The sequence below is a fragment of the Hyla sarda genome, chromosome 1, assembly GCF_029499605.1.
Source record: "Hyla sarda isolate aHylSar1 chromosome 1, aHylSar1.hap1, whole genome shotgun sequence".
In the NCBI taxonomy this organism is placed as follows: domain Eukaryota; kingdom Metazoa; phylum Chordata; class Amphibia; order Anura; family Hylidae; genus Hyla; species Hyla sarda.
Window position 1 is genome coordinate 316313156 of NC_079189.1, and position 26423 is coordinate 316339578.

Consider the following 26423-nt stretch of genomic DNA (forward strand, 5'->3'; position numbering starts at 1 on the left):
CAGCTGATAAGTCCTGGAAGGGTTTAGATATTTAAATAGAAGTAATTTACAAATCTGCTTAACTTTCTGGCACCAGTTGATTTGAAAAAAACATTTTCCCACCAGAGTACCCCTTAAAACCCTGGCCAATCGCCCAGATTTCCTTAAACAGATTTTCCACATGGAAGATTAATATTCCATTAACACCTTTAGGGCATGGTCATCACGTAGTGCATTCCAATGTGTGAACATGGCCCAAGGAGTTCAATAGAACCTTGTATATAAAGCATGTCCAAGTGTGGGTCTAAATATAATAGGTTTTTTGTTTTTGTTTTTACATTAATTGCATTATTCCATCATATGGGATTTCTGCCCAAAATATAACATTTACACACAGACACTGGTACACCTACTACTGATATGCCCAATTTAAGATCCCTGCGTGTCTGCTCATAGATGAATCTGTAACGGATTTCCCGCAGCGTTAACGGGAACTGGAGGGCACACTAGACGGTTAAATCACCTAATTAAGATCAGTAGTCAATAGATGTGGTGACACCTTCAGGGTGCATATACTCAAGGTGTAGTAGCAGCAAGAAAATACAACAGAAAAGTAAGTACACTCACCGCAGGGTACTAGTCACTGCATTCCCGGGTCCGGGTTGCAGGTAGCTGGATCTCAGCGTGGACGCATGATGAGAGCTCTCAGAGGCAACGCTGGCAGTTACGCACGAGACCGGAAGAAGCACGCACTCTTGTGCGTAACTGCCGGCGTTGCCTCTGAGCGCTCTCATCATGCGTCCAAGCTACCTGCCACCGGGACCGAGATCCAGCACCGAGATCCAGCTACCTGCCACCGGGACCCGGGAATGCAGTGACTAGTACCCTGCGGTGAGTGCACTTACGTTTCTGTTGTATTTGCTGAACTGGAACTCTGCAAGGAGATTCTGCTGTGGCGGTGCTGTGCGGCGTCCATTGCTGCCGCGGCACCATGTCTGTGGGGAGGTGCGGCCCTGGGACTGGTTTGAGTGGCATTGGGGCCGCTCTGCCAGTGGGTCGTTCCCCCTGTGGGCACTGGTGTTGCGGCTGTGGTGGTCGCCGCCCAGTGCTACGCCATTTTATGCTAGGGACGTTAGGGACCCACTCTTAATAGGTGGCCTTGACGTGGCGAGTGGGCTTGTACCTTTTGATCTAAATGTATACTAACAACCTGTTAGTTTTTAAATTTATGCTGAGAAGCAAGTAGATCAAAATACAAAATGTAGATGTGCGACCAGGTCTGTTTTCTCTACCTGAATTCACATGGTAAGATTTACAGTAGCAATTTTTGAAGAAATTTGCCAAAATCATGGGAAAAACTAAACATGGAAAAACCACACCATGTGAACACAGCCTTATCATTAGGTGATTCCCTTTGCACACAATACATAGTTTCTGAAACCTTTAAATTTTCTGAGCTCTCCATGTGCCCCTCCAATAAAAAAGGATGAATTTATTAAAACAGAGTACTGTATGCATATATGACCACCCCAGCCCCATACTACTCTGTGTACTGCAGGGTAATATGCCTGTCAGTATAAAATGAATTGGAGTACTAAAGCGGCAGCCCTAGGGCATAGATACCATGGTCACTACTGACAGCAACATGTATGGTGATCCTGAGAATCTGTCGGCTATCATCAGACCGATGAAGTCCCACTACACATGGCACAAGACACCTGTACGAGGTTTATGGTATGGCACCATTAAAAAAATTCTTTGAATCACCATATTTTTTGCCGTGTGATGTGAAGGTTTTATTCTTACTATTTTGGGGTAGCTTGGACTTTTTGATAATTGTATATCAAGTGTTTCTGGAAAATGATGCGACAAAAAAAAAGATTTAGAAAAAAAATCAGCAATTTTTCCATTTGTTTATATTTTTTGTGCTCAACCATGCAGTATAAATAACATTTATGTGATACCAAATATGTGTATAACTTTTTTTTGTTTATATTTTCTTATTTTATGAATGAGAAAAGGGGGGATGATTTGAGTTTTTATTATTAAGGAAAGGGGGGGGGATTTTTTTTAAATATATATATATATATATATATATATATATATATATATATATACACACACACATTCTAGTTTCCCTAGGGCAGGGGTTGGGAACAGTTTTTCTGCCTAGTGCCATTGGAATATTTACACGATAATTTGTGAGGCATAAAAATTATAAACTTAAAAATTAGACTGCTATATTTGGTCAAGCATTTAATCAACTCCCCAACAGGGTAGGTCACAAGTAATTGATCCGCAGCAAAATTTTATGCTGCGGATCCACCGATAACCCCACCCTATAGTGTGCCTCCAGCTGTTTTCCTCGTGTCCTTCTTGCAGCAGAAATCCGCCGCTGCGAGCAGCCACACAGGGACGTGTAAGTCACAGCGCACATGCGCAGTGTACTCAGACATTGTGACCACTCCGCGATGTCTGTGAGTACGCTGCGCATGCGTGGCGACTTGCAGGTCTGTGTGGCTACTCTTAGTGGCGGATTGCTGCTTCAAGACGGACATGGGGGAAAACAGCTGGATACACACTATAAGGTGGAGTTATCGTTGGGTCTGCAGTGTAAAATACGCTACAGATCTGTTACGCGTGACCCTACCCTAAATGTGACGGCTGCAACTGCTTTTCTTTGGTGAGGCGTGTGATGTTGGATGGTATTGATGATGTTGCTACTCAAAACGGTTTTACAAGGTTTGCAGTATGCAGGAGCCCCCCCTGAAGATAGTTTCCCCCCTGTATATTGGATGCCCCTGTAGGTAGGATCCCCTATATAAACTAACCCCCCAATAAGTAGGTTGCCCCCTGTATGTGGGAACCCCCCCCCTGTAGTTTTCCCCCTGTATGTAGGACCACTCTATATAGGTAGTTAACCCCTTGTAGGTAGGACCCCTAATTATGATTAAAAACAAAACACACACTCACCTCAACTTCACAACAGTCACTGCTGTCGTCTACTGCTTTTAGGCTGGAATAGAAAAAAAACTGCTTTTTTCCCAAAATAGCGCCACTTATGTCCTCAGGTTGTGTGTGATATAACAATTCATCTCCATTCACTTCAATGGAACAATGTGCAATACCACACAGAAACAGAGGTGGCACGGTTTCTGGGAGAAAGCAGCTATGTTTCTTCTAGTCCTGGATAGCCCTGATAATGAAGACAAAGCCAAAAATGCATCTGAAAGGAGGTGAAGTCTCAGCCTTTCCTGTAGGATCTGTTTCTGGCTTTGAATGCAGTCCTTGCAATTAAAAACCTGCACGTGTGAACACAGCCTAACTGTACTGAACCTATTTACCTACAGTTCAGCAAAAATTCTCCCTCCACAGAAAGCTTCTGCATTAGTGATTTAACCCAATACATACATGTCCTGGACTAGAAAACTATGGTGTCTACATGAACATTTCATAGATGGTAACTGTAAGACACTGGAAACACAGTGCAGAACAGAGTCACGTGAGATGGTGGGAGCCTGCATTATAAGGGCGCTGTGCAGCAGCTGTAGTCGTAGTAGGGTCTGTCTATTACTCACAGTCAGCAGGGGGATTCTGCTAATCTTCCATAGGCTGGAGAGAAGCCTCATGCTGATATATGTGCTCCTGTTACCTCTCACACACAGACTACTTAGCTAGTGTTTCCTAGTTCAGGGTCATTCAGGGGCCCACCCCTCTGGTGTGCAATGGATCCTCCTCCCCTCGTACAGCCCACACTGGCTGCTCCCAGGACTTACAGTCCTATGAATGAGATTAGAGATGAGCGAATCGAACTTGACTACCTTTTTTACTGTCTCTGTGCTAAATTCAGTGTTATACCACACATTATACACCTGCCGGTGTATTAACCCCTTAAGGACTCAGCCCATTTTGGCCTTAAGGACTCAGACAATTAAATTTTTACGTTTTCATTTTTTCCTCCTCGCCTTCCAAAAATCATAACTCTTATATTTTCATCCACAGACTAGTATGAGGGCTTGTTTTTTGCGCGACCAGTTGTCCTTTGTAATGACATAACTCATTATATCATAAAATGTATGGCGCAACCAAAACACACTATTTTTGTGGGGAAATTAAAACGAAAAACGCAATTTTGCAAATTTTGGAAGGTTTCGTTTTCACGCCGTACAATTTATGGTAAAAATGACATGTGTTCTTTATTCTGAGGGTCAATACGATTAAAATGATACCCATTATTATATACTTTTATATTATTGTTGTGCTTAAAAAAAATCACTAACTTTTTAACCAAATTAGTACGTTTATAATCCCTTTATTTTGATGACCTCTAACTTTTTATTTTTCCGTATAAGCGGCAGTATGGGGGCTCATTTTTTGCGCCATGATCTGTACTTTTTTTTGATACCACATTTGCATATAAAAAACTTTTAATACATTTTTTATAAATTTTTTTTAAATAAAATGTATTAAAAAAGTTGCAATTTTGGACTTTTTTTTTCCGTTCACGCCGTTCACCGTACGGGATCATTAACATTTTATTTTAATAGTTCGGACATTTACGCACGCGGCGATACCAAATATGTCTATAAAATGAATTTTTTACACTTTTTGGGGGTAAAATAGGAAAAAACGGACGTTTTCCTTTTTTATTGGGGGAGGGGATTTTTCACTTTTTTTTTTACACTTGAATAGTCCCCATAGGGGACTATTCATATCAATACCATGATTGCTAATACTGATCTGTTCTATGTATAGGACATAGAACAGATCATTGTTATCGGCGATCTTCTGCTCTGGTCTGCTCGATCTCAGACCAGAGCAGGAGACGCCGGGAGCCGGGCGGAGGAAGGTGAGGGGACCTCCGTGCGGCGTTCTGAATGATCGGATCCCCGCACCCCGAATGATTGATCCCGGCACCTGAGGGGTTAATGGCGGACGCCCGCGAGATCGCGGGCGTCGGCCATTGCCGGCGGGTCCCTGGCTGCGATCAGCAGCCGGGATCAGCCGCGCATGACACGGGCATCGCTCCGATGCCCGCGGTTATGCACAGGACGTAAATGTACGTCCTGGTGCGTTAAGTACCACCGCACCAGGACGTACATTTACGTCCTGCGTCCTTAAGGGGTTAAAGAAAAAAAAGTTTTTCCTGAGTACAAATACGCTTTTTCAGTGGTATCATTGCAAAGGGCCTACATACAAGCAAATAGCTTACCATATACTACCTTTTTTTCTGTGTCTGTGCTAAATTCAGTGTTATACCACACGTTATACACCTGCCGGTGTATTAAAGAAAAAAAAGGGTTTCCTGAGTACAAATACGCTTTTTCAGTGACATTATCATTGCAAAGGGCCTACATACAAGCAAATAGCGTACCAGATACCAGCTTTTTTTCTGTCTCTGTGCTAAATTCAGTGTTATACCACACGTTATACACCTGCCGGTGTATTAAAGAAAAAGGGTTTCCTGTGTAAAAATACGCTTAACAGTGGCCTTATCATTGCAAAGGGCCTACATACAAGCAAATAGCGTACCATATACTACCTTTTCTTCTGTCTGTGTGCTAAATTCAGTGTTATACCACACGTTATACACCTGCCGGTGTATTAAAGAAAAAAACGTTTTTCCTGAGTAAAAATACGCTTAACAGTGGCCTTATCATTGCAAAGGGCCTACATACAAGCAAATAGCGTACATATACCACCTTTTTTTCTGTCTCTGTGCTAAATTCAGTGTTATACCACACGTTATACACCTGCCGGTGTATTAAAGAATTTTTTTTTTTTCCTGAGTACAAATACGCTTAACAGTGGCCTTATCATTGCAAAGGGCCTACATACAAGCAAATAGCGTACCATATACTACCTTTTCTTCTGTCTCTGTGCTAAATTCAGTGTTATACCACACGTTATACACCTGCCGGTGTATTAAAGAAAAAAACGTTTTTCCTGAGTAAAAATACGCTTAACAGTGGCCTTATCATTGCAAAGGGCCTACATACAAGCAAATAGCTTACCATATACTACCTTTTTTTTCTGTCTCTGTGCTAAATTCAGTGTTATACCACACGTTATACACCTGCCGGTGTATTAAATAAAAAAAAAGGTTTTCCTGAGTACAAATACGCTTAACAATGGCCTTATCATTGCAAAGGGCCTAAATACAAGCAAATAGCGTACCATATACTACCTTTTCTTCTGTCTCTGTGCTAAATTCAGTGTTATACCACACGTTATACACCTGCCGGTGTATTAAAGAAAAAAACGTTTTTCCTGAGTAAAAATACGGTTTTTCAGTGGCATTATCATTGCAAAGGGCCTACATACAAGCAAATAGCTTACCATATACTACCTTTTTTTCTGTCTCTGTGGTAAATTCAGTGTTATACCACATGTTATACACCTGCCGGTGTATTAAAGAAATTTTTTTTTTCCTGAGTGCAAATACGCTTAACAGTGGCCTTATCATTGCAAAGGGCCTACATACAAGCAAATAGCGTACCATATACTACCTTTTTTTCTGTCTCTGTGCTAAATTCAGTGTTATACCACACGTTATACACCTGCCAGTGTATTAAAGAAAAAAAAGTTTTTCCTGAGTACAAATACGCTTAACAGTGGCCTTATCATTGCAAAGGGCCTAAATACAAGCAAATAGCGTACCATATACCACCTTTTTTTTCTGTCTCTGTGCTAAATTCAGTGTTATACCACACGTTATACACCTGCCAGTGTATTAAAGAAAAAAAAGTTTTTCCTGAGTACAAATACGCTTAACAGTGGCCTTATCATTGCAAAGGGCATACATACAAGCAAATAGCGTACCATATACTACCTTTTTTTCTGTCTCTGTGCTAAATTCAGTGTTTTACCACACGTTATACACCTGCCGGTGTATTAAAGAAAAAGGGTTTCCTGAGTACAAATACGCTTAACAGTGGCCTTATCATTGCAAAGGGCCTTAATACAAGCAAATAGCGCACCATATACTACCTTTTCTTCTGTCTCTGTGCTAAATTCAGTGTTATACCACACGTTATACACCTGCCGGTGTATTAAAGAAAAAGGGTTTCCTGAGTACAAATACGCTTAACAGTGGCCTTATCATTGCAAAGGGCCTAAATACAAGCAAATAGCGTACCATATACTACCTTTTCTTCTGTCTCTGTGCTAAATTCAGTGTTATACCACACGTTATACACCTGCCGGTGTATTAAAGAAAAAAAAGTTTTTTCTGAGTACAAATACGCTTTTTCAGTGGCATTATCATTGCAAAGGGCCTAAATACAAGCAAATAGCGTACATATACCACCTTTTTTTCTGTCTCTGTGCTAAATTCAGTGTTATACCACACGTTATACACCTGCCGGTGTATTAAAGAAAAAAATGTTTTTCCTGAGTAAAAATACGCTTAACAGTGGCCTTATCATTGCAAAGGGCCTACATACAAGCAAATAGCGTACCATATACTACCTTTTTTTCTGTCTCTGTGCTAAATTCAGTGTTATACCACATGTTATACACCTGCCGGTGTATTAAAGAAATTTTTTTTTTCCTGAGTACAAATACGCTTAACAGTGGCCTTATCATTGCAAAGGGCCTACATACAAGCAAATAGCGTACCATATACTACCTTTTTTTCTGTCTCTGTGCTAAATTCAGTGTTATACCACACGTTATACACCTGCCGGTGTATTAAATAAAAAAAAGGTTTTCCTGAGTACAAATACGCTTAACAGTGGCCATATCATTGCAAAGGGCCTAAATACAAGCAAATAGCGTACCATATACTACCTTTTTTCTGTCTCTGTGCTAAATTCAGTGTTATACCACACGTTATACACCTGCCGGTGTATTAAAGAAAAAATTTTTTTTCCTGAGTACAAATACGCTTTTTCAGTGGCCTTATCATTGCAAAGGGAATACATACAAGCAAATAGCGTACCATATACTACCTTTTTTTCTGTCTCTGTGCTAAATTCAGTGTTTTACCACATGTTATACACCTGCCGGTGTATTAAAGAATTTTTTTTTTCCTGAGTACAAATACGCTTAACAGTGGCCTTATCATTGCAAAGGGCCTACATACAAGCAAATAGCGTACCATATACTACCTTTTTTTCTGTCTCTGTGCTAAATTCAGTGTTATACCACACGTTATACACCTGCCAGTGTATTAAAGAAAAAAAAGTTTTTCCTGAGTACAAATACGCTTAACAGTGGCCTTATCATTGCAAAGGGCCTAAATACAAGCAAATAGCGTACCATATACCACCTTTTTTTTTCTGTCTCTGTGCTAAATTCAGTGTTATACCACACGTTATACACCTGCCGGTGTATTAAAGAAAAAAAAGTTTTTCTTGAGTACAAATACGCTTTTTCAGTGGCATTATCATTGCAAAGGGCATACATACAAGCAAATAGCGTACCATATACTACCTTTTTTTCTGTCTCTGTGCTAAATTCAGTGTTTTACCACACGTTATACACCTGCCGGTGTATTAAAGAAAAAGGGTTTCCTGAGTACAAATACGCTTAACAGTGGCCTTATCATTGCAAAGGGCCTTAATACAAGCAAATAGCGTACCATATACTACCTTTTCTTCTGTCTCTGTGCTAAATTCAGTGTTATACCACACGTTATACACCTGCCGGTGTATTAAAGAAAAAAAAGTTTTTTCTGAGTACAAATACGCTTTTTCAGTGGCATTATCATTGCAAAGGGCCTAAATACAAGCAAATAGCGTACATATACCACCTTTTTTTCTGTCTCTGTGCTAAATTCAGTGTTATACCACACGTTATACACCTGCCGGTGTATTAAAGAAAAAAACTTTTTTCCTGAGTAAAAATACGCTTAACAGTGGCCTTATCATTGCAAAGGGCCTACATACAAGCAAATAGCTTACCATATACTACCTTTTTTTCTGTCTCTGTGCTAAATTCAGTGTTATACCACATGTTATACACCTGCCGGTGTATTAAAGAATTTTTTTTTTCCTGAGTACAAATACGCTTAACAGTGGCCTTATCATTGCAAAGGGCCTACATACAAGCAAATAGCGTACCATATACTACCTTTTTTTCTGTCTCTGTGCTAAATTCAGTGTTATACCACACGTTATACACCTGCCGGTGTATTAAAGAAAAAAACGTTTTTCCTGAGTAAAAATATGCTTTACAGTGGCCTTATCATTGCAAAGGGCCTACATACAAGCAAATAGCGTACCATATACTACCTTTTTTTCTGTCTCTGTGCTAAATTCAGTGTTATACCACACGTTATACACCTGCCGGTGTATTAAAGAATTTTTTTTTTTCCTGAGTACAAATACGCTTAACAGTGACCTTATCATTGCAAAGGGCCTACATACAAGCAAATAGCGTACCATATACTACCTTTTTTTCTGTCTCTGTGCTAAATTCAGTGTTATACCACACGTTATACACCTGCCAGTGTATTAAAGAAAAAAAAGTTTTTCCTGAGTACAAATACGCTTAACAGTGGCCTTATCATTGCAAAGGGCATAAATACAAGCAAATAGCGTACCATATACCACCTTTTTTTTCTGTCTCTGTGCTAAATTCAGTGTTATACCACACGTTATACACCTGCCGGTGTATTAAAGAAAAAAAAGTTTTTCTTGAGTACAAATACGCTTTTTCAGTGGCATTATCATTGCAAAGGGCATACATACAAGCAAATAGCGTACCATATACTACCTTTTTTTCTGTCTCTGTGCTAAATTCAGTGTTTTACCACACGTTATACACCTGCCGGTGTATTAAAGAAAAAGGGTTTCCTGAGTACAAATACGCTTAACAGTGGCCTTATCATTGCAAAGGGCCTTAATACAAGCAAATAGCGTACCATATACTACCTTTTCTTCTGTCTCTGTGCTAAATTCAGTGTTATACCACACGTTATACACCTGCCGGTGTATTAAAGAAAAAAAAGTTTTTTCTGAGTACAAATACGCTTTTTCAGTGGCATTATCATTGCAAAGGGCCTAAATACAAGCAAATAGCGTACATATACCACCTTTGTTTCTGTCTCTGTGCTAAATTCAGTGTTATACCACACGTTATACACCTGCCGGTGTATTAAAGAAAAAAACTTTTTTCCTGAGTAAAAATACGCTTAACAGTGGCCTTATCATTGCAAAGGGCCTACATACAAGCAAATAGCTTACCATATACTACCTTTTTTTCTGTCTCTGTGCTAAATTCAGTGTTATACCACATGTTATACACCTGCCGGTGTTTTAAAGAATTTTTTTTTTCCTGAGTACAAATACGCTTAACAGTGGCCTTATCATTGCAAAGGGCCTACATACAAGCAAATAGCGTACCATATACTACCTTTTTTTCTGTCTCTGTGCTAAATTCAGTGTTTTACCACATGTTATACACCTGCCGGTGTATTAAAGAATTTTTTTTTTCCTGAGTACAAATACGCTTAACAGTGGCCTTATCATTGCAAAGGGCCTACATACAAGCAAATAGCGTACCATATACTACCTTTTTTTCTGTCTCTGTGCTAAATTCAGTGTTATACCACACGTTATACACCTGCCGGTGTATTAAAGAAAAAAACGTTTTTCCTGAGTAAAAATATGCTTTACAGTGGCCTTATCATTGCAAAGGGCCTACATACAAGCAAATAGCGTACCATATACTACCTTTTTTTCTGTCTCTGTGCTAAATTCAGTGTTATACCACACGTTATACACCTGCCGGTGTATTAAAGAATTTTTTTTTTCCTGAGTACAAATACGCTTAACAGTGACCTTATCATTGCAAAGGGCCTACATACAAGCAAATAGCGTACCATATACTACCTTTTTTTCTGTCTCTGTGCTAAATTCAGTGTTTTACCACATGTTATACACCTGCCGGTGTATTAAAGAATTTTTTTTTTCCTGAGTACAAATACGCTTAACAGTGGCCTTATCATTGCAAAGGGCCTACATACAAGCAAATAGCATACCATATACCACCTTTTTTTCTGTCTCTGTGCTAAATTCAGTGTTATACCACACGTTATACACCTGCCGGTGTATTAAAGAAAAAAAAGTTTTTCTTGAGTACAAATACGCTTTTTCAGTGGCATTATCATTGCAAAGGGCATACATACAAGCAAATAGCGTACCATATACTACCTTTTTTTCTGTCTCTGTGCTAAATTCAGTGTTTTACCACACGTTATACACCTGCCGGTGTATTAAAGAAAAAGGGTTTCCTGAGTACAAATACGCTTAACAGTGGCCTTATCATTGCAAAGGGCCTTAATACAAGCAAATAGCGTTCCATATACTACCTTTTCTTCTGTCTCTGTGCTAAATTCAGTGTTATACCACACGTTATACACCTGCCGGTGTATTAAAGAAAAAAAAGTTTTTTCTGAGTACAAATACGCTTTTTCAGTGGCATTATCATTGCAAAGGGCCTAAATACAAGCAAATAGCGTACATATACCACCTTTTTTTCTGTCTCTGTGCTAAATTCAGTGTTATACCACACGTTATACACCTGCCGGTGTATTAAAGAAAAAAACTTTTTTCCTGAGTAAAAATACGCTTAACAGTGGCCTTATCATTGCAAAGGGCCTACATACAAGCAAATAGCTTACCATATACTACCTTTTTTTCTGTCTCTGTGCTAAATTCAGTGTTATACCACATGTTATACACCTGCCGGTGTATTAAAGAATTTTTTTTTTCCTGAGTACAAATACGCTTAACAGTGGCCTTATCATTGCAAAGGGCCTACATACAAGCAAATAGCGTACCATATACTACCTTTTTTTCTGTCTCTGTGCTAAATTCAGTGTTTTACCACATGTTATACACCTGCCGGTGTATTAAAGAATTTTTTTTTTCCTGAGTACAAATACGCTTAACAGTGGCCTTATCATTGCAAAGGGCCTACATACAAGCAAATAGCGTACCATATACTACCTTTTTTTCTGTCTCTGTGCTAAATTCAGTGTTATACCACACGTTATACACCTGCCGGTGTATTAAAGAAAAAAACGTTTTTCCTGAGTAAAAATATGCTTTACAGTGGCCTTATCATTGCAAAGGGCCTACATACAAGCAAATAGCGTACCATATACTACCTTTTTTTCTGTCTCTGTGCTAAATTCAGTGTTATACCACACGTTATACACCTGCCGGTGTATTAAAGAATTTTTTTTTTCCTGAGTACAAATACGCTTAACAGTGACCTTATCATTGCAAAGGGCCTACATACAAGCAAATAGCGTACCATATACTACCTTTTTTTCTGTCTCTGTGCTAAATTCAGTGTTTTACCACATGTTATACACCTGCCGGTGTATTAAAGAATTTTTTTTTTCCTGAGTACAAATACGCTTAACAGTGGCCTTATCATTGCAAAGGGCCTACATACAAGCAAATAGCGTACCATATACTACCTTTTTTTCTGTCTCTGTGCTAAATTCAGTGTTATACCACACGTTATACACCTGCCGGTGTATTAAAGAAAAAAACTTTTTTCCTGAGTAAAAATACGCTTAACAGTGGCCTTATCATTGCAAAGGGCCTACATACAAGCAAATAGCTTACCATATACTACCTTTTTTTCTGTCTCTGTGCTAAATTCAGTGTTATACCACATGTTATACACCTGCCGGTGTATTAAAGAAAAAAACGTTTTTCCTGAGTAAAAATATGCTTTACAGTGGCCTTATCATTGCAAAGGGCCTACATACAAGCAAATAGCATACCATATACCACCTTTTTTTCTGTCTCTGTGCTAAATTCAGTGTTATACCACACGTTATACACCTGCCGGTGTATTAAAGAAAAAAAAGTTTTTCTTGAGTACAAATACGCTTTTTCAGTGGCATTATCATTGCAAAGGGCATACATACAAGCAAATAGCGTACCATATACTACCTTTTTTTCTGTCTCTGTGCTAAATTCAGTGTTTTACCACACGTTATACACCTGCCGGTGTATTAAAGAAAAAGGGTTTCCTGAGTACAAATACGCTTAACAGTGGCCTTATCATTGCAAAGGGCCTTAATACAAGCAAATAGCGTACCATATACTACCTTTTCTTCTGTCTCTGTGCTAAATTCAGTGTTATACCACACGTTATACACCTGCCGGTGTATTAAAGAAAAAAAAGTTTTTTCTGAGTACAAATACGCTTTTTCAGTGGCATTATCATTGCAAAGGGCCTAAATACAAGCAAATAGCGTACATATACCACCTTTTTTTCTGTCTCTGTGCTAAATTCAGTGTTATACCACACGTTATACACCTGCCGGTGTATTAAAGAAAAAAACTTTTTTCCTGAGTAAAAATACGCTTAACAGTGGCCTTATCATTGCAAAGGGCCTACATACAAGCAAATAGCTTACCATATACTACCTTTTTTTCTGTCTCTGTGCTAAATTCAGTGTTATACCACATGTTATACACCTGCCGGTGTATTAAAGAATTTTTTTTTTCCTGAGTACAAATACGCTTAACAGTGGCCTTATCATTGCAAAGGGCCTACATACAAGCAAATAGCGTACCATATACTACCTTTTTTTCTGTCTCTGTGCTAAATTCAGTGTTTTACCACATGTTATACACCTGCCGGTGTATTAAAGAATTTTTTTTTTCCTGAGTACAAATACGCTTAACAGTGGCCTTATCATTGCAAAGGGCCTACATACAAGCAAATAGCGTACCATATACTACCTTTTTTTCTGTCTCTGTGCTAAATTCAGTGTTATACCACACGTTATACACCTGCCGGTGTATTAAAGAAAAAAACGTTTTTCCTGAGTAAAAATATGCTTTACAGTGGCCTTATCATTGCAAAGGGCCTACATACAAGCAAATAGCGTACCATATACTACCTTTTTTTCTGTCTCTGTGCTAAATTCAGTGTTATACCACACGTTATACACCTGCCGGTGTATTAAAGAATTTTTTTTTTCCTGAGTACAAATACGCTTAACAGTGACCTTATCATTGCAAAGGGCCTACATACAAGCAAATAGCGTACCATATACTACCTTTTTTTCTGTCTCTGTGCTAAATTCAGTGTTTTACCACATGTTATACACCTGCCGGTGTATTAAAGAATTTTTTTTTTCCTGAGTACAAATACGCTTAACAGTGGCCTTATCATTGCAAAGGGCCTACATACAAGCAAATAGCATACCATATACCACCTTTTTTTCTGTCTCTGTGCTAAATTCAGTGTTATACCACACATTATACACCTGCCGGTGTATTAAAGAAAAAAAAGTTTTTCCTGAGTACAAATACGCTTAACAGTGGCCTTATCATTTCAAAGGGCCTACATACAAGCAAATAGCGTACCATATACCAACTTTTTTTCTGTCTCTGTGCTAAATTCAGTGTTATACCACACGTTATACAGCTGCCGGTGTATTAAAGAAAATACATTTTTTTCTGAGTACAAATACGCTTAACAGTGGCCTTATCATTGCAAAGGGCCTAAATACAAGCAAATAGCGTACCATATACTACCTTTTTTTCTGTCTCTGTGCTAAATTAAGTGTTATACCACACGTTATATACCTGCCGGTGTATTAAAGAAAAAAAAGGTTTCCCTGCGTAAAAATACGCTTAACAGTGGCCTTATCATTGCAAAGGGCCTACATACAAGCAAATAGCGTACTATTTAGTACCTGTATTTCTGTTTTATACCACACGTTATACACCTGCCGGTGTATTAAAGAAAAAAAATGTTTTCCTGCGTAAAAATACCCTTTTTCAGTGGCCTTATCATTGCAAAGGGCCTAAATTCAAGCAAATTGTGTACCATATACAACCTTTTTTTCTGTCTCTGTGATAAATTAAGTGTTATACCACACGTTATACACCTGCCGGTGTATTAAAGAAAAAAAAAGTTTTTCCTGCGTACAAATACGCTTAACAGTGCGCTTATCATTGCAAAGGGCATACATACAACCAAGTAGTGTACTATTTAGTACTTGTTATTCTGTCTAGGGCCTATATACTTTGAAAGGACAGCCGTAAGTAATCGCCTGCTGCTGTTCCGTACCCTCATAAACGCACTAAGTATGTCAGGCAGGGAAGTACCAGGACGTGCAAAGAGAAGGGGCAGAGGCCTACAAACGTCAGGCAGAGTTTGCAGCAGACTTGGGGCGAGTGGCAGCAGGAGTCGCAGCAATAGGCCTGAGCTCCCGTTAACACCCAGCGGTCGTGTCGTCGACCCATCTCTCCTCGTCAATTGGTTTGCACACTCATCCCCATCATCACAAGCGACATCTGACAACCCCAGTCAAGAGTCGGTGGGTTCCTCAGACACAACACTCAGTTGGCATGGCCCGGGAGCAGTCCCTGTAATCCCATTGCCTTTGTCCTATGCTGTTCCCTCTCCCAAAGAAGTATCTCATGCTTTGGGTTCAGCTTCACTATTTAGCGAGGACGATGTAGTAGAGGACAGTCAGCATCTAATGGGCAGCCAAGAATGTGAGGAGACATGCGTCCCTTGCTCCGCAATGCGGCCAAGTAGTGATGCGGAGAGTGACGTGGGAGGCGGTGTTTCAATTGCTCAGAGTCCTGAGGCAGACACTTTTGTGGAACACGAGGAGGACATCAGTGACGTGCGCACATCTTTTGATGATGATGAAGCCGATCGCAATTGGGAGCCGGGTGCAGAAGCCGGGGCTTCATCATCATCAGGAGAAGAGATTTGCTCTTTGTCTATGAGGCAGCAAGGCGGTAGCACGGTTGGCAATCAGCGTGGTGGTGGCAGTAGTGGAAATTCAGGAGCCAAACGTGCCAGGGGGAGACCACCTGCTTCGCTGCAAGCTACCATTCAGGGAGGTAGTGGAACAGGGGTTCCTGGAGACGGCGCCAATAGCAGTGAAATAGTGCGAACTACGGGTGGGAAAATCAGCTACTCTGCGGTGTGGTTGTTCTTCATAAAGAATCCGGAGGACCTTAGCGTAGTCACATGCAAAATCTGTGGGCAGAAAGTGAAGCGTGGCCAGGGTCCCAATCTCGGCACCACGGCCCTGCGTCAACACATGATTCGCCACCATAAAGTGGCCTGGGATAACCGTGGCTCCGAGGTAGTGGTCCAGCCTGCCGCATCAACCAGTGGCCATCCGCTCCCTCCGTCATCCAGCCAAGGCTCCACCACCTCAGCCGAAGGGAGCATTGTGTCAAACCATCCTTCTTGCACTCCTGCTTCCTCCGCTCGTAGTCAGCCATTCCGCCAACAATCGATGGGCGAAGCCATGTCCAAGAGACAACAGTATGCGCCCACTCATCCAACGGCGCAGAAGTTGAATGTGCTCCTGTCCAAGTTGCTGGTGTTGCAGTCCCTCCCTTTCCAACTGGTGGACTCTGCAGCTTTCAGGGAATTGATGGCTTGTGCCGAGCCGAGATGGAGAGTCCCAAGCCGTCATTTATTTGTGAAGAAGGCAGTACCAGCCCTGCATAAGTTTGTACAAGAGAAGGTGAGCCAGTCCTTGAGCCTGTCGGTGTGTTCAAAAGTGCACGGCAGCGCCGACGTGTGGAGCTGTAACTACGGGCAGGGACAATACATGTCTTTTACAGCCCACTGGGTAAATGTTGTTCCTGCACAGCCAAAGCAGCAACTTGGACAGGTCACACCGCTTCCTCCTCCACGCTCTCGCTCCCAGGCAGTTGGTCCTTTTACAGTGTGCGCCTCCTCCTCCCCCGTGTTCTCGGCCTCCATTGCACATCCAAATCTCGGTGGCCCTTCATCGTACCACGTGTGTAGGGCACAGCAGTGTCAAGCCGTCCTTCACATGGTTTGCCTTGGCGAACGGAGTCACACAGGGGAGGAACTGCTGAAGTTCATTAGGGAAGAAATCCGAGTATGGCTTACTCCACGAAATCTGGAAATGGGAACCATGGTGACCGACAATAGGAAGAACATTGTGGCCGCGCTGCGACAAGGAAGTGTGAACCATTCGCCCTGCATGGCACACGTGTTGAATCTGGTTGTCAAGAAGTTCATCGAGTCTTCACCCCATTTGCAAGACGTCCTGACAATGGCAAGGAAAGTGTGCATGCACTTCAGCCACTCGTACACCGCCAAGCACACTTTGCTTGAGCTGCAGCGTCAGAACGGTATCCCACAACATAGTCTCATTTGTGACGTTGCCACACATTGGAATTCCACCCTCCATATGTTGGACAGACTATACAAACAAAGAAAAGCCATCACAGATTTTTTGATGATACAAGCAGATAGGAGTACTTCCCTGTGTAACTTCAATGTGAACGAGTGGCAGCTCATACGTGACACCTGCCGTTTGCTGAGGCCCTTTGAGGAAGCCACATTTTTTGTTAGTCGCTCGAATTATGCCATGAACAATGAAATTTCACTCCTACATTTACTACAAAAAAGGATTGAAAACATGGCTGGTCACGACAATGGAGATGTTGCGCCTACATCAGAAGGCTACATTAGTACTGTGGGGGATGAACTGTAGGAGGATGATGAGGGGCAGAGCGGAGCACAGTTTACGGTGGATGAGATGGCCGGTGTTCCTGGTCATTGGACAGGAGGGGAGGAGCAGGAGCAGCCAGAGGAGCTGGAGGGTTATTACGAGGGAGGCGAGACAGAGGACCCAGACACACCATGGCAGTATGCAGTGGAGATGGAGGCAGGTAGTCCCAGTGAGTCACTGTCACAAATGGCACGATGCATGCTGAGTTGCTTGCGTAGTGACCCCCGAATTGTCAAAATTCGTCAGCGCGATGACTTCTGGATCTCCACCCTATTAGACCCTCGCTACCGGCCCAGAATGGGGGCCTTTTTTACACCCACTGAGAGGGAGGACAAACTGACCTACTTCAGGGAGCTTCTACGTAGTCGGTTGGCCGATGCCTATCGGCCACATGGTCCATCCACTCGCAGGTCTGACTCGAGGGGCCCTCTGCGCTCACCTTCCACTGCCACGGCTGCTGGGGAGGGGAGGCAGGAGCAGTACAGGCTCAATCAGCAGCAGCCTGAGTCTACAGTTGCTGATGAGTAGCTTCCTTCAGCCGCATAGTGAAGCTACTCATCAGCAGCAGGTGGACATGGAGCAGGACCTGAACCAGCAGGTGATGGCTTACCTCCACCTGACCCTGCCAACAACTGTAGAAGATCCGCTGGACTTCTGGGCAGCCAAACTCGATTTATGGCTGCAACTAGCGGAGTTTGCCCTGGAAAAGCTGTCCTGCCCGCCCAGTAGTGTGCCATCAGAGCGGGTGTTTAGTGCGGCCGGGGCCATAGTCACCCCAAGGCGAACTCGTCTGTCCACTAAAAATAAATGTGGAGAGACTGACGTTTGTCAAGATGAATCAGGGATGGATCAGCCAGGATTTCCAGCCACCAATGACAGATGGGTCTGAGTAAATTGACCATGCTACTACAACAAAATTTTCTCTATTGTGGTTGGTTATGAAACCCTCTGGGGCAGACCTGGGGATTGTACGGCTTGACACATACGGCCCTTTGATTGGCTCTGACCGGCCCGCGCTGATTGGGGGACAACTATGCTGCCTAATCTGGGGGACATCTATGCTGCCTAATCTGAGGGACAAGTATGCTCCTAATCTGGGGGACATCTATGCTGCCTAATCTGGGTGACATCTATGCTGCCCACTCTGGGGGACAACTATGCTCCTAATCTGGGTGACATCTATGCTGCCTAATCTGGGGGACAAGTATGCTCCTAATCTGGGGGACATCTATGCTGCCTAATCTGGGTGACATCTATGCTGCCTAATCTGGGGGACAACTATGGTCCTAATCTGGGGGACATCTATGCTGCCTAATCTGGGGGACAACTATGCTCCTAATATCGGGAAAACTGAAGCTTCTGGCCTTGGGCCTATAATTTTTTGAAGTTTAGCAGTAGCTAAATACATGCTTAATGCAAATGTAAACATTGATCTTTAAATGTAAGGGGTTCTGAAAACCTCTTGGGTACTGCAAATGCATGCTCCAGACTCATTATGTGTCTTTCAGAAACTACTTGCCTCCCTGGTGCCTCTGGCCTTGGGCCTTACATTTTTGGATGTTTAGCAGTAGCTAAATACATGCTTAATGCAAATTTCCACAATGATCGTTAAATTCTCGGCGCTCTGCCAGGGCCTTCTACTACCCCGCCTGGGCCGATCCGAGGACCTCACTAACCAACTCACTAACTAATCCAATCACTTATAGCGACGGGCGGTGTGTACAAAGGGCAGGGACTTAATAAACGCCAGCTTATGACCCTCACTTACTGGTAATTCCTTGTTTTAAGACTAAATAATTGCAATCACAGATCCCTATCACGAACTGGTTTCAGCGTGCAACACGCACCTGTCCTTGAAAGATAGAGAGACGGGTGTGTAGTGTGTACTCGTGCATCAGTCAACTCCAGTCTGTGACCTTTAGGCAATATATGGGCTGGTGATGCAGCAGAGGTGGGGCCTTGGTCTTGTAATTTCAATTATTTAAAAAACTTTGAACATATTGTGTGGTTTATTATATTATAGAAGAATGTCTTTGGGTGGTCCACCGTCCTGCATTATAGAGTCTTCTGAACTGCTGTATATGCGCTTGTCTTAACAAAAAGGTATTTTGTCAGACAATTTCGAAAAAATTTAGCGTTTTTTTGGGGTGGATTGTGAAGCCCGGGTGATGGGTGTGTAGTGTGTACTCGTGCATCAGTCAACTCCAGTCAGTGTCCGTTAGGCAATATATGGGTTACTGATGCAGCAGAGGTGGGGCCTTGGTCTTGGAATTTCAATTATTTAAAAAAATTTAACATATTGTGTGGTTTATTATATTATAGAAGAATGTCTTTGGGTGGTCCACCGTCCTGCATTATAGAGTCTTCTGAAGTGCTGTATATGCGCAGACAATTTCAAAACAATTTGAGTTTTTTTTGGGTGGATTGTGAAGCCCGGGTGTGTACTCGTGCATCAGCCAACTCCAGGCTGTGTCATTCAGGCAATCTATGGGTTACTGATGCAGCTGAGGTGGGGCCTGGGTCTAGGAATTTCAATTTTTTTTTTAATTCAACAAATTGTGTGGTTCATTATTTTTGAGAAGAAAGTCTTTGGGTGGTCCACCGTCCTGCCTTATAGAGTCTGAAATTCTGAAATGTTGGATATGCGCTTGTGCTTACACAAAGTTGTAAATTAAAAAAAAAAATTATTCAATTTTGTTGATTTTGGGGCGGATTGTGAAGCCCTGTGTGTACTGGTGCATCAGCCAACTCCAGGCTTTGTCCTTCAGGCAATAAATGGGTTCCAGATGCAGCAGAGGTGGGGCCTGGGTCTGGGAATTAAAAATTTTTGGATTGCGGGTGCTACAAAAAAAGATGGACACACCCTAATCCGTTCAGTGGAGCGCACCTGCGGCCCCGGACATCTGAGGGCATAACACACCTGTTATTGCTTGATCTCAGGAGAAGGGGGTTCATCAACGGGAGAAGAGAGTTGCAGGTTGCCCTTGAGTCAGCGAGGCGGTAGCACGGTTGGCAGTCAGCGTGGTGTGGCAGTAGTGGAAATTCTGGAGCCAGACGTGCCCGGGGGAGACCACCTGCTTCGCGGCAGCTTACCTTTCCGGGGGTTAGCGGGTTACCAGCACCGGTCGATGAAAGATAGAGACACGCTAATCCGTTCAGTGGAGCGCGTCTGGGGCCCCGGAAATCAGAGGGCATAACACACCTGGTATTGCTCGATTTCGCAATTGATCATTCAAAGCCTCTTGGGTACTGCTGAAGACTACTCTTGACTGCTCCTGGTGCAATGTATGGGGTAATTAATCACTCTTGGGTAGAGTTTTTTTTTTTTATTTACTGATAATTTTATCAGTAATAAAATAGAATTTTCCAGAATGCTAATCGTTACACAACGGAACGCTTGTTGCGTGTGATTTTTTAATGAAAATAACAAAATAAAATATGGACAGGGATTAACTCTGCTTCATCATTTTGGGCGAAAAAGTCCTTTGGTGATCTGATCTTTTGGAGACAGATGCGCTTACACACATATTGAATTAGTTCTTGTAAAAAAATTTCAAACATTGTGTGGCTTATTATTTTTGAGAAGAATGTCTTTGGGTGGTCCACCGTCCTGCATTATAGAGTCTTGTGAACTGTTGGATATGCACTTGTTCTTACACAAAGGTATTACTTTAAAAAATTACCCGTACATACTGTACACATAACATACTGTACATGCATCATACACACACACATACTGTACACATTACATACTGTACATGTATCATACACATACACTGTACACATTACATACTTTACATGCACAATACACACACATACTGTACACATTACATACTGTACATGCATCATACACACACACACTGTGCACATTACATACTGTACATGCATCATACATACACACATACTGTACACATTACATACTGCGCATGCATTATACACACATACTGTACACATTACATTCTGTACATGCATCATACACACACATACTGTACACATTACATAATGTACATGCATCATACACACACAACACACTGTACACATTATATACTGTACATGTATCATACACACACAAACTGTACACATTACATACTGTACATGCATCATGCACACAACACAAACACTGTACACATTACATACTGTACATGCATCATACATACACATATACTGTACACATTACATACTGTACATGCATCATACACACACATACTGTACACATTACATACTGTACATGCATCATACGCACACAACACACAGTACACATTACATACTGTACATGTATCATACACACACATACTGTACACATTACATACTGTACATGCATCATACACATACATACTGTACACATTACATGCTGTACATGCATCATACACACAGATACTGTACACATTACATGCTGTACATGCATCATACACACACAACAAACAGTACACATAACATACTGTACATGCATCATACACACACATACTGTACACATTACATACTGTACATGCATCATACACACGCATACCGTACACATTACATACTGTACATGCATCATACACACACACAAAGATACTGTACACATTACATACTGTACATGCATCATACACACAACACACTGTACACATTACATACTGTACATGTATCATACACACACATTGCACTGTACACATTACATACTGTACATGCATCACACACACACAACGCACTGTACACATTACATACTGTACATGCATCATACACATACATACTGTACACAATACATACTGTACATCCCCACAACACACATACTGTACACATTACATACTGTACATGCATCATGCACACAAACATACTGTACACATTACATACTGTACATGCATGAATTATATCCACACAATACACATACTGCACACATTACATACTGTACATGCATGCTTCATACACACATAGAATAGATTGTTTTTTCCCAATCAGTGAGCCTCCAGCTGTTGCAAAACTGCAACTCCCAGCATAACCAGACAGCCTTTGGCTGTCCAGGCATGCTGGGAGTTTTAGTTTTGCAATAACTGGGGGCACACTAGTTGGGAAACACTGGTATAGATACACACATCCACTTTACATATACCTTATGTAGTAACACACACACAGGCACATTACATATATATATATATATATATATATATCCACACGCACTTACTTATACACATCAATATGCAGACACCTACTTTAGTCAGGCCCCATGTTGTACAGCCTCTGCGGTGCTCTCCTTTCCTCACAGCTCTGTGCTCTCTCCAGTATGTAAGCCCGGGTGGGTACTGGTGCATCAGCCAACTCCAGGCTGTGTCCTTCAGGCAATATATGGGTTCCTGATGCCGCAGAGGTGGGGCCTGGGTCTTGAAATTTCAAATTTTTGGATAGCGGGTGCAACCAATGAGAAATCTTTGACAAAAATGTTATATATTGTGTTGTTTTTTTATTTTGGGGGGGGGGGGGGGGGATTGTGAAACCCTGGTGTGTACTCTTGCATCAGCCAACTCCAGGCTGTGTCATGCAGGCAATATATGGGTTATTGATGCCGCAGGGGTGGGACCTGGTTCTGGAAATTTCAAATTTTTGGATAGCGGGTGCTACCAATGAGAAATCTTTGACAAAAATTTCATATATTGTGTTGTTTTTTTGGGGGGGGGGATTGTGAAGCCCTGGTGTGTACTCTTGCATCAGCCAACTCCAGGCTGTGTCATGCAGGCAATATATGGGTTACTGATGCCACAGGGGTGGGGCCTTGTTCTGGAATTTTCAAATTTTTGGATAGCGGGTGCTACCAATGAGAAATCTTTGACAAAAATTTCTCATTGTGTTGATTTTGGAGAGGGGATTGTGAAGCCGTGGTGTGTACTGGTGCATCAGCCAACTCCAGGCTGTGTCCTACAGGCAATATATGGGTTACTGATGCCGCAGAGGTGGGGCCTGGGTCTGGAAATTTCTCATTTTTGGATAGCGGGTGCTACCAATGAGAAATCTTTGACAAAAATTTCTCATTGTGTTGATTTTGGAGAGGGGATTGTAAAGCCGTGGTGTGTACTGGTGCATCAGCCAACTCCAGGCTGTGTCCTACAGGCAATATATGGGTTACTGATGCCGCAGAGGTGGGGCCTGGGTCTGGAAATTTCTCATTTTTGGATAGCGGGTGCTACCAATGAGAAATCTTTGTCAAAAATGTCATATATTGTGTTGTTTTTTTGGGGGGGTTGTGAAGCCCTGGTGTGTACTGTACTAGTGCATCAGCCAACTCCACGCTGTGCCATTCAGCCACTAAATGGTCTCCTCTTGCTGCCAACATGTCCACGCTATGTCATTCAGTCACTATATGGTCTCCTGACACTGATGCCACCACCAGGCTCTGTCATTGTGCTGCTGTGCGGCAGTGATTCTAAGAGCGATGCCGGTAATCTGCATGCTATTCTGAATAACAGTATTATTTCACTACCCCAGCACACTCCATATGCGTTTTAGGACACAGCAAAGTGTTCTATACCCCTATAGAGGCTGTATGTAGGCTAGAAATAGCCTTTTTTATCATCGATTCGCCGCGAATAAATTCGGATCGGAACAAACAAAAATTTGGCGAATCGGCCAAATCGAATTTTTGAAAAGTTTGCTCATCTCTAGCTGAGATCAAATGTAGTGTCTGTTTTTATCAGTTTAATATCTGATATGTCCCCTATCTGGTACCATATATTAAGTGCACCACCAGGTTTCAGTGTTGGAAAGAAAGATTACCTGTTTATTTGCTGCTGCAGCTGCTTGCTGGCTAGTCCAGTGGGCCCTTACTGCACGCAAAAGACAATAGGTGGTGCCGCTTGTGTCTGGCCCCTGTTGGAGCGACCAGCCACAGGACTGCTGCTGCTGAATGTCCTCTTTAATTGAATAAGCTCAGCAACCAGCACACCTGTGCAGGTTGGACATGACATGATAGGTAGCTGTCTTTCAGGTAGTGGGTGTTGAATCTTGTTAATTGACATGGGGGTCTCCTTGCTGTTCACCCAGGTGTGTCATTGCTGTTGATTGACCATGCATTGGTTCTGTGGTATTGGAATGATAAAAACAAATGTTGCCAGCCAGCCATCCATTGCAATAATGGATAGGACATCAGCTATGAGGCATTTGTTTGTACAAACTGCTGCTCACAACTAATGTTGCAATATAGTGTCTCCATCTGCTGGTGGTATTGAATAAGCAATAGTGCAATGATAGGGTCTGAAGAAGAAGAAGAAAAATAAGAAGCAGCAGCATAGGAAAAAAGGAGGAAAGAAGAAAAACATGGAAAGAAGAAAAAAAATGAAGGTAAAAAAAGGTGAAAACATGTTTAAAAATGTATTTCCATCTATTTCTCTCTCTCTCTCTCTCTCTCTCTCTCTCTCTCTCTCTCTCTCTCTCTCTCTCTATATATATATATATATATATATATATATATTTAAAAGAAAAAAAAATATATATATAGTGAGAGAGAGAGAAAGAAAGAGAGAGAGATAAATGTATATAGAGATAGATAGATAGATACACATGCATACATACATACATATGTGTGTATTGATGGAGTTGCAAACATGGGTGCACTTGACAAACTCAGCGCGGCTATTCCCCGTTGAAAGATTGTTGCATCCAGGACCCTTAGCACTATGATATGCTACTCAATACCACTGGCATGGCCAGGTGTAAACAACATCTCACCTTTGTTGTGTATGTAACCATGGAGATTGTGATGTCGCCTAGGCCCACCAAAGAACAGCCTTGTCAGAAGCAGCACTGCCATGACCAGAAGCAGCAGCACCATAGGTTGTCAAATAAGCTGGATTTAACCAAGACAAGTGAGACCAATAGGATGCAGGTATGTCCTCTATCCTTACAGCTTCCCGTGGCTGTTGGTTTTATACCGTTTGGGGACAGCCAAGGAGGCGTCGGCAGGCAACACAGGTAAGTGTGTGCTTGTGTGTGTGTGTGTTTCCTATGCAGATCCTAAACCCAGTATCACATGCAAGTAAGAGGAGTAAGAAGGGTTCCTGCCAAAACCAGGTTATGGATTGCATTTAAAAATGCTCCATCAGAGTGAAATGGACTCCCATCTTCCTGCTTAGCAATAATGATATGGGTTTAGGGTCTGCTGTGTGTACTGGTGGGTGACTGCCACCCAGCCAGAGTGTGTAAGGGAGGCTGCCAGCCAGCCTCCCTTCCTACAAGTAGTGATAGTGCATGTGAAGGGGACAGCGTTGGTTCCGCCCCTTTCACAGTTATCGCTTCTCGTCCTTCCTTTTAGCTGAGATCAAATGTAGTGTCTGTTTTTATCAGTTTAATATCTGATACGTCCCCTATCTGGTACCATATATTAAGTGCACCACCAGGTTTCAGTGTTGGAAAGAAAGATTACCTGTTTATTTGCTGCTGCTTGCTGGCTAGTCCAGTGGGCCCTTACTGCAGGCAAAAGACAATAGGTGTAGCCGCTTGTGTCTGGCCCCTGTTGGAGCGACCAGCCACAGGACTGCTGCTGCTGAATGTCCTCTTTAATTGAATAAGCTCAGCAACCAGCACACCTGTGCAGGTTGGACATGACATGATAGGTAGCTGTCTTTCAAGTAGTGGGTGTTGAATCTTGTTAATTGACATGGGGGTCTCCTTGCTGTTCACCCAGGTGTGTCATTGCTGTTGATTGACCATGCATTGGTTCCTGTTATATTGGAATGATAAAAACAAATGTTGCCAGCCAGCTATCCATTGCAATAATGGATAGGACATCAGCTATGAGGCATTTGTTTGTACAAACTGCTGCTCACAACTAATGTTGCAATATAGTGTCTCCATCTGCTGGTGGTATTGAATAAGCAATAGTGCAATGATAGGGTCTGAAGAAGAAGAAGAAAAATAAGAATCAGCAGCATAGGAAAAAAGGAGGGAAGAATAAAATCAAGGAAAGAAGAAAAAA

At 41.9% G+C, this 26423-nt stretch overlaps 1 protein-coding gene and 2 pseudogenes across 1 annotated transcript in view; 2 read left to right on the forward strand and 1 right to left on the reverse strand.

Moving 5' to 3' along the window:
• Positions 1–3704, reverse strand: part of LOC130306430 (uncharacterized) — a 36046-nt gene extending 32342 nt beyond the window's left edge. Inside the window, exon 1 of the mRNA XM_056552098.1 lies at positions 3558–3704. Coding sequence (XP_056408073.1) covers positions 3558–3608 — 51 coding nt within the window. The 5' untranslated portion in view covers positions 3609–3704. The remainder of the gene's footprint in view (positions 1–3557) is intronic.
• Positions 3705–24107: 20403 nt separating this feature from the next.
• LOC130344662 (U2 spliceosomal RNA) lies at positions 24108–24199 on the forward strand (annotated as a pseudogene).
• A 1537-nt stretch (positions 24200–25736) lies between these two features.
• On the forward strand, positions 25737–25915 carry LOC130343325 (U2 spliceosomal RNA; annotated as a pseudogene).
• The last annotated feature ends 508 nt before the right edge of the window (positions 25916–26423 follow it).